The 10,163-nt window shown below is 40.0% G+C and overlaps 1 protein-coding gene across 4 annotated transcripts in view; it reads right to left on the bottom strand.

Moving 5' to 3' along the window:
* The window catches only part of BLOC1S5 (biogenesis of lysosomal organelles complex-1, subunit 5, muted), a 65,415-nt gene that overhangs the window by 9,640 nt on the left and 45,612 nt on the right, over positions 1-10,163 (bottom strand). For all 4 annotated transcript variants that reach the window (XM_011962657.1, XM_011962658.1, XM_011962660.1 and 1 more), the window contains one exon: positions 2,982-3,040. In XM_011962657.1, coding sequence (XP_011818047.1) covers positions 2,982-3,040 — 59 coding nt within the window. The remainder of the gene's footprint in view (positions 1-2,981; positions 3,041-10,163) is intronic.

Consider the following 10,163-nt stretch of genomic DNA (forward strand, 5'->3'; position numbering starts at 1 on the left):
AGTTCAAGACCAGCCTGGCCAACATGGCGAAACCCTGTCTCTACTAAAAATACAAAAATTAGCTAGGATTACAGGTGTAATCCCAGCTACTTGGGAAGCTGAGGCAGGAGAACTGCTTAAACCTGGGAGGCGGAGATTGCAGAGAGCCATTGCACCACTGCCCTCCAACATGGCGAAACCCTGTCTCTACTAAAAATACAAAAATTAGCTAGGATTACAGGTGTAATCCCAGCTACTTGGGAAGCTGAGGCAGGAGAACAGTTTAAACCTGGGAGGCGGAGATTGCAGAGAGCCATTGCACCACTGCCCTCCAGCCTGGGCGACGACGGAGTGAGACTTCGTCTCAAAGAAAAAAAAAAAGAAAAATAAAAAAAGAAATGTACTTCATATTAAATATTAAAATATTCTTTTTTTTTTTCCTGAGATGGAGTTTCACTCTTGTTGCCCAGACTGGAGTGCAATGGTGCAAACTCGGCTCACCGCAACCTCCGCCTCCCGGGTTCAAGTGATTCTCCTGCCTCAGCCTCCCCAGTAGCTGGGATTAAACGAGGCATGCACCACCACGTCCAGCTAATTATGTATCTTTTAGGAGAGACGGGGTTTTCCCATGTTGGTCAGGCTGGTCTCAAACTCCCGACCTCAAGTGATCTGCTCGCCTCAGCCTCCCAAAGTGCTGGGATACAGGTGTGAGCCACCACGCCCGGCTTAAAATATTCTTACTTCTTGTGGCCAGTGCTTTTTAAATCATGGGATAGACAGCACTTTTTAATTTGCAAAATCATCAATGGGAAGGTTTGTCAAGTGCTTCTTCACAGACTCTAACAGACTACGGCAGGGCTCTTATCCACACAGTGACTGCTCTCATCTTAAACAAATAGCTGGCAGGAAAAAAAATGCTACTCTACATTTTGACACTGAGATACAATTTTCAAAGTCATTTCAAATACTTTTTACAATGCAATTTACCCTTCGATCTATCAGATAAGTAGAATAGATTATTATTTTGCAGACGAGGAGCTGGAAGCTCAAGGATTTATCCAAGGGCTTATAGCTAGCTAGCAAAGGGAACCAATACCAGAAATAAAAGAAGCCAGGTATTTCTTACCCAATCTGGTCATCTTCCTACTATACACAGGGCCAATACACCACAGTAGAAATAGTTCAAAGCGACAAGAGAAACTGTTCAAATTAAAATTTAATTTTCAGTTCCTTCTGCTCAAGAATGACAAAAATTGCCATTTTTCAAACAATAACTGCTTTGACAATGTCTTAGAAAAACAGACCGATTAATGTGCTGGTGTACACTCACCTGAATCTACTTAAATCATACAGCAACATGTCAGAGAGGTAACACGTAGCATACGATACATCCTCATTTTTATTTTGAGAGCCAAGAGAACCGCCTGTGTTGAAATGTACAGCCAGTGTTCTATCAGATAGTTATTCGGCTTCTCAAAAAACAGAAAGTTTCTGATGTCCCCACAACAAATTGTTTAATACAGCATTTAAGATCGTCCACAATAATCTCTAGAAATGTCCATTCAGACAGTCTCCATACCAGGTCCACAAGACAATACTGACTTCTCACATCTTTCGCCTTTACTTACAATGTATTCCTTGCCCCATAATATCTCTCTTCTCATCTTCCAGCAACTGAATTCCTACCAATCAAGGTCAGGCTTGAATACCATCGTCTTCCTAATAAATTACACTTTTGCCAAGATCCTAAAAAGTTCTTAGTAATGATCACAGTTCTCACTTTACCCTCTATTATTACAGGGTTAGCGCTTTGGGACTCCACGACTTTTAGCTCCTTAAGGGTAGGAACTGCCCTAAAATTAACAAAATCCATCATCCCCAGTGGCACCTAGCAAAGCAGAGGAATTAAAAATGTATCTGCTGTCCAGTCTGTCATGGTCCACTTACATCCCCCAACCCTGCCTGCCTTTCCAGCACTCTCTGCACGCTGTGCAAGCTCCCCATCCTGACACAAACTTCCCTGACCACAGATCTGCCTTGCCACTTCATCCAGGAGCTCAGCCATGGCCCTGCTTCCCGAATGGCCTGAGGAGTCCCACTATCCTTGGGCAGCATTCCCATCTGTCTTCAATGTCAAGTCCTTTCAATAAAGTGTAAATTAGCAAATTGTTGACTTTTCAAACTTTATATCAACATTTAGGTTTCAGCAGAGGGTACAGACACTGAAACTCTGAGAAGGCTCATTCCATTAAATTTTTAAACAGTCACAGATCTGAACTATTACTGTGGATTAACCACAGCACATCCAGATAAATGGAGACAGTAACATTTGTCGATACACACACAAGCAAAAAGGCGTTATTTTCAGAGTGACTTAGTCTTTTCACTGTTTTTTAATAAGTGTAAGATGTATCTTCATTAGTTTAGAGCAATGAGTAAGTTACAAAAACACTTGATGATAACTGCAAGTGAAAAACACCAAATTATCACAGGAACTTAAATTCTTGTGCTGTTTTTCCACATCTGAATTTAGTTAACATATAATGCAAATAAGCAAAGCACTGCCCAGCAAATGATTCAAATACTCCTATGGCTATTCATTAAATAACCTATCCACAGGCACGAATGCTTCCTTTTCTGGAAGAAATATACATAATATACTCAATACTTCTGGCTCAGAGGAAAGCTTTATATCTCCAATCTGGTGGATATTTGTTGTTACATGTAAAAGTCCTATTTTCTCTCTCCTCCAGGAGACAAATACCACTTTCAGGGAAAAGATGGAAATATTGAAAACAAAAAAAGAGAGTTCTGCAATTTCAATTTCTAAAAATATTGATGGTATGACCACGTGACCATACCTCAACACATCTTCAATGAATCAGCCATTTTAAAATATGTAAAAATCACTGCATTCAGAGAATTTTCTGATCAAAAGCAATTGCTAATAATATAACAAACACCCAAGACTTATATGCCCCGTTATCTAAATGATCTTTTACCTTTTTTCGTTCCTGCTCCCTCTGTTGGAGTCTACAGACTGAGTCATTAGCTGCTTGCACTGAAATAAAAAAGACATGGGTTTTCAGTCAGCAGACCGTGTTGGAGGAAACACACACCTGGGGGAGGAGTATGTGTGGAGAGCATGCGGATTGTTTTAGATCTCAAAAAACTATGAGAAAACTGACATTATTTTGGTGGTGGTGAGATGGCCAGAAAGGGAAAGTAAGTTTTGCCAATATATTCAGGATGCCATAATTAGAACAGTAATTCCTGAGCTTTGAGCTACAAGCCGAAGGACATTTAAATACTAACTCCAGTGACAGACTGTCTACAACCACCTCAGAATTCTCCAAAAAGATATAAAATGCCGATAAATTTATCACAACATTCTGATTATGATGTTACATTGTCCGTCTGTCCCCCCCCGTCCCCCCTTTCTCTCATTCATACTACTGCTCTCTCACTGCAGTACCTGGTAACTACATGACTTCAACAACTGTCTACTCTTCTTGCCTGTGCTCTCTTGATTTCTAATTTATCCCAGCTGCCACTGCAAGATTCCGCTTCCCCTGGACCATCTCCATTAAGTCATTTCTCTTTCTCAAGAACTAACTGCTAGTAACAATTATTCTAATTATTTATTGAGTATTTACTAAGTGCCAAGATCTATGTATTATCCCTCTTAATCCCACATTCCTACTAGGAAATGATCATTATTCCATTTTACAGATGACAAAACTGAGGTAAAGAGAGGTGAGGCTGTCTATCAAGGAGGTTATACAACTAATAAGTACAGGAAACAGGATTTCAAATCAGATCTTTCTGGCTCTAAAGACTTGGCTCTTACTATCAACACTCTACTGCCTCTTTAATTATTTCATCAGTGAAACCACTTGTAATTCTTCCCTTATTTAAACCTTTTCATCTGCCACATGCATTTTTTTCTGTTCATAAATGTTCTCACTTCATCCAAATAAAGACATGTAGTGTGCAGGCTAAAAGTGAGCCTTAGTCGGTCAAATTTGGCACTCAGTTGTGTGAACGATCTTGGGCATGTTTGCTCGCTCAGTTATTCATTTGTCAAATGTTTACTGAGCATTTGCTTTGTGCCAGGCACTGTTCTTGTTGGCACTCCTATCTCTCAGCACCTTAGTTCCTCATCTGTAATATGAACATAACTACTAATGACAGGGCTTCAGAACTGACATAAAATTTAAATGAGAACACAGTACATACTATGCTTAAAAGTAAATAATTTCAGTATTAATAATGATAACCACTTAGAGTAGTTCTTTAGATAAAATAAGCAGTCAGGCCGGGCGTGGTGGCTCACGCACGCCTGTAATCTCAGCACTTTGGGAGGCTGTGGTGGGCGGATCACCTGAGGTCAGGAGTTTGAGACTAGCCTGACCAACATGGTGAAACTCTGTCTCTACTAAAAATACAAAAATTAGCTGAGAATAGTGGCACATGCCTGTAGTCCCAGCTACTTGGGAGGCTGAGGCAAGAGAATCGCTTGAACGAGGAGGCGGAGGCGGAGGTTGTAGTGAGCCAAGATCGTGCCACTGCACTCCAGCCTGGGTGACAGAGCGAGACTCCATCTCAAAAAATAAATAAATATATATATATGTGTGTGTGTGTGTGTGTGTGTGTGTGTGTGTATATATATATAAAACAAGCAATCAAGAACTGTCCACTGTTACCAATATTCTATTTATTGTACTATCCCTAAAGAAAATCCTTTCCTTATTTCTTTTCACTAATTAAACTGTTTTGTTTCAAAAGCCCAGTTCAAGGTTTACTGTCTTCATAAAGCCCTCCTGATTAGTCTCTTCCCTCTGAGGATTTTCCCTATTTGAAATTCCTTTATCAGGTGTGTGTGTGTATCCTACCATTTATTAATATCTTGCATTTGCTGAAACTGGAGGTTTGTCTAATTGTTTTAAAATTATGTCTTCCTACCCCACCCCAATCCGGCCCCAACTAGGTCACAAGTTCCACAATAGGGCAGGGACTGTGATTTCTCTTTCAGAGAAATGTTAGGGCTTTCCCTCTGGGAATATGGTAAAAGAGAAGAATTTTGTTTTCAAAAAGTTGTGTTTTTATCAGTAACCATTAATTTTAGCTATATCAAAGGTAATATTTAAGTACTGAAAATTAGGTTCCCAATCATTGTTTTTTTATAAAAGAAAATATTTTTTTAAAAAAAGAGTTGATTAGATCTGCCTTCTTTCTGTGGCATATTAATATGACATCATTTTACCCAAGCAGTGCTTCTATCATTTCCTGGGCTGGTTTTTTCCCCCACTGGCTCTGCGAACATAACTTAAAATCCACTTGGCAGTTGTTAGGAGCTTCATCACTTTCAGAAGATTCTGAGCCTAACCTAAAAGAAGAGTTACAGGCTTCTGCCACCTACTTTGTGATTTGTAACGTCCTTTAAAATTGTAATCAGAACACATCTGACAAAGGTGCACTTCTGCATCAGGATGGCTACGTTTAGACAGAACATCCACTTTCAGAAATCACAGTCCCTGTGAAGCAATTCACCTTTTAACTCTTCAGGCACACAATGGAAAAGGTTTACTTTCTGAATTTATGAAACTGGCTTTTCTAAAGTCCAAGACAGTCACCAGACTGCACCAAACATTCCCTTTTTGATCAGTTAGTGACAGCAAGACGGCCCATTTCTCTGAACCTTCCTATCACATCTGCATCACTTACTGGTTGTATAACTCAGTATGAAGCCATCTGCTCTGTTGTCTCAGTGTTTTAGGAGAGACTTACAAAAAAAGTCAAGAATTTATCAAGTGCTTTTCTCTTAACCAAAAGATTATTCAAGTAGATCTGTGCCACGCACCACAGTTAACAACGTCCTATTTTCCTCACATGAAAGAGAAACAAATTCATTCTATCATGGTGTCTATAAGTAAACCTCAAACACACACATAAGAAAATAATTTCCGGACTTGCAGTTCCAAAATGCGGGTATAGAAGCGAGCTAGCTTCACTCTCCACAACAGAAAATGAAAATCAGGTACACACTGCCAGCAATACCCCAGAACTCAAACATGAGGATGAGACAGTTCTCAGGGCCACAGAGAAATGAAAACACTCTAAGGAGACAGGAACAGAATCGGACTTTCATCTCTGTACCATTCCTTCCCCAACCTGCCTTGGCACTAAGCACGTGGGAAATTTCCCTGACTCATGGTTTCTATGCTAAAAGAGGGATCATGGTGGACGATCAGCTTCCCCACCATCTTGGGCTCCCTGGCAGGAGAACTGTCCCTGCCTTAACCCATGGAAAGCATTGGTGATACCTTAGAGGCAGACATATCCTCCAGGACGGCCAGAGATAAAGGAGAGAGGTGCCACTTCCACCCCCAGCCTTTTAGAAACTCTGTTCTGTCACTCAGCCAAAGAAGACACCAAATCAAAGTGGCTACTCAGCAGCACCACACTGCAGGACGTTCGTTCCACAGGTGCCCTGGGCACAGAGGCTGCCTAGCCAGTCTTCCCACACTAACAAGATATCCCTTTGGGGGCCTCCCCTATTCAAGATGAGTGGCATTTTGATTGTTTACTAGAACTAAGGCAGACGGGTTTAAGATGCCGTCTGGTGCTGAAAAGAAGCAGTGACCTAGTGAAAGAAAAAAGAAATCTGCAGGTAAAATACAAAGAATCTCTAAGCAAATGGATCCAATAAAAAGAGAAACAAGACAGAGGAAATGGGAATAAATAACTAATGCTTCAATGCAAAGACACAGATGTACATCCACAAGAAGCAACAGCAAACAAGGAACGAAGACCTCCCTAAACAGACAAAGCAAAGAACCAGTCAGTGAATGACCTCAGTGAGATGGCAATAAATGAACTCTCTGACCAACAACGCAAAATAGCAGTTTTAAGGAAACTCAGTGATCTCCAGGATAACACAGAAAAAATAATTCAGAAATTTAACAAAGAGATTAAAATAGATTTTTTTCTTTTGAGACAGCTGTTGCTCAAGCTGGAGTGCAGTGGCACAATCTCAGCATACCACAACCTCCGCCTCCCGGGTTCAAGCGATTCTCCTGCCTCAGCCTTCTGAGTAGATGGGACTACAGGCGTGCGCCACCATGCCCAGCTAATTTTTGTATTCTTAATAGAGACGGGGTTTTACCATGTTGGTCAGGCTGGTCTCGAACTCCTGACCTCATGATCCACCCACCTTGGACTCCCAAAGTGCTGGGATTACAGGTGTGAGCCACCACACCCAGTCAGATTAAAATAATTTTTAAAAATCAAACAGAAATCTTGAAACTGGGAAATACATTTGCTGAACTGAAAAATTCACTAGAGACTCTCAGCAGTAGAATGAATCAAGCAGAGGAGAGTCAGTGAGCTCAAGAAAGGCCAGACACAGTGGCTCACTCCTGTAATCCCAACACTTTGGGATGCCAAGGCAGGCGGATCACTTGAGGTCAGGAGTTCGAGACCAGCCTGACCAACATGGTGAAACTCTGTCTCCACTAAAAAGAGAAAAATTAGCTGGGTATTGTGGCAGGTGCTTGTAATCCCAGCTACTCGGGAGGCTGAGGCAGGAGAATCGCTTGAACCCAGAAGACACAGGTTGCAGTAAGCCAAGATCACGCCACTGCACTCCAGCCTGAGCGACAGAGTGACAGTCTAAAAAAGAGAAAAAAAATCACATCTCAACAGACTCAGAAAAAGCAATGGACAAAATCCAGCATCCCTTTATGATTAAAATCCTCAGCATAACTGGTATAGAAGGGACATACCCTAAGGTGAAAAAGCCATCTATGACAAATCCACAGTCAACATTATACTGAATGGGAAAACTTGAAAGCATTCTCCTCGAGAACCGGAACAAGACAAGAATGCCTACTTTCACCATTTCTATTCAACACAGTACTAGAAGTTCTAGCCAGAGCAGTCAGACGAGAAAGAAAGGGCATCCAAATCGGTAAAGAGGAAGTAAAATTGTCACTGGTCGCTGATGATATTATTGTATACCTAGAAACCCCTTAAGACTCATCCAAAAAGCCCCCATTACTGATAAATGAATTCAGAAGGTTTCAGGATACAAAATCAATGTACACAAATTAGGAGCACTGCTATACACCAATAGCAACGAAGCTGAGAATCAAATTCAGAGCTCAACCCCTTTTAGAATAGCTGCCAAAAAAGCAAAATACTTAGGAATATACTTAACCAAAGATGTGAAAGACCTCCACAAGGAAAACTACAAAACACTGCTGAAAGAAATCACAGACAATACATATGGAAACACATCCCATGCTCAGGAATGGGTAGAATAAATATTGTGAAATGTCCATAATGCCAAAAGCAATCTACAAATTCAATGCAATTCCCATCAAAATATCATTATCAATATTCACAGAACTAGGAAAAAAAAATCCTAAAATTCAGATGGAACCAAAAAAGAGCCCACATAGCCAAAGCAAGATTAAGCAAAAACAACTAACCTGAGGTCATCACATTACCTGACTTCAAATTATACTACAAGGTTATAGTCACCAAAACAGCATGGAACTGGCATAAAAACAGGCACATAGACAAATGGAACAGAATAGAGAACCCAAAAAGAAAGCCAAATACTTAGTCAAATGATCTTTGACAAAGACAACAAAAATATAAACTAGGGAAAGGACACCCTATTCAACAAATGTTGCTTGGATAACTGGCATGTCACATGTAGAAGAATGAAACTGGATCCTCATCTCTCACCTTATGCAAAAATCAACTCAAGATGGATCAAAGACTTAAATCTAAGACCTAAAACCATAAAAATTCTAGAATATGGCAGAGGAAAAACCCTTCTAGACAATGGCTTGGGCAAAGACTTCATGTCCAAGAACCCAAAAGCAAATGCAACAAAAACAAAGATAAACAGATGGGACTCAATTAAACTAAAAAGCTTCTGCACAGCAAAAGAAATAATCAGCAGACAATCCACAGAGTAGGAAAAAAATCTTTGCAAACTATGCACCCCACAAAAGACTAATATGCAGAATCTACAAAGAACTCAAACAAATCAGCAAGAGAAAAACAATGCCGTCAAAAATGGGCTAAGGACGTGAATAGACAATTCTCAAAAGAAGATACACAAATGGTCAACAAACATATGAAAAATGCTCAACATCAATAATTTTTGGGGATATGCAAATCAAAACCAGAATTTGATACCACCTTACTGCTGCAAGAATGGCCATCACTTTAAAAACATTTTTTAAATTGATGGAACGTATCTCAAAATAATAAGAGCTATTTTATGACAAACCCATAGCCAATATCATACTCAATGGGCAAAAACTGGAAGCATTCTCTTTGAAAACCGGCAAAAGACAAGGATGCCCTCTCTCACCACTCCTATATAACATAGTGTTGGAAGTTCTGGCCAGGGCAATCAGGTATGAGAAAGAAAGAAAGGGTATTCAATCAGGAAAAGAGGAAGTCAAATTGTCCCTGTTTGCAGATGACATGATTGTATATTTAGAAAACCCCATAGCCCAAAATCTCCTTAAGCTGATAAGCAACTTCAGCAAAGTCTCAGGATACAAAATCAATGTGCAAAAATCACAAGCATTCCTATACACCATTAAGAGAAAAACAGAGAGCCAAATCATGAGTGAACTCCCATTCACAATTGCTACACAGAGAATAAAATACCTAGGAATCTAATTTACAAAGGATGTGAAGGACCTTCAAGGAGAACTACAAACCACTGCTCAATGAGATAAAAGAGGACACAAACAAATGGAAGAACATTCCATGCTCATGGATAGGAAGAATCAATATCCGTGAAAATGGCCATACTTCCCAAAGTAATTTACAGATTCAATCTATCCCCTTCAAGCTACCAATGACTTTCTTCAGAGAATTGGAAAAAACTACTTTAAAGTACATATGGAACCAAAAAAGAGCCCACATTGCCAAGACAATCCTAAGTCAAAAGAACAAAGCTGGAGGCATTCAAACTATACTACAAGCCTACAATAACCAAAACAGCATGGTACTGGTACCAAAACAGATATATAGACCAATGGAACAGGACAGAGGCCTCAGAAATAATACCACACATCTACAACCATCTGATCTTTGACAAACCTGAGAAAAACAAGAAATGGGGAAAGGATTCCCTATTTAATAAATGG

The sequence above is a fragment of the Colobus angolensis genome, unplaced genomic scaffold (assembly GCF_000951035.1).
Source record: "Colobus angolensis palliatus isolate OR3802 unplaced genomic scaffold, Cang.pa_1.0 Scaffold6, whole genome shotgun sequence".
Classification (NCBI taxonomy): Eukaryota; Metazoa; Chordata; class Mammalia; order Primates; family Cercopithecidae; genus Colobus; species Colobus angolensis.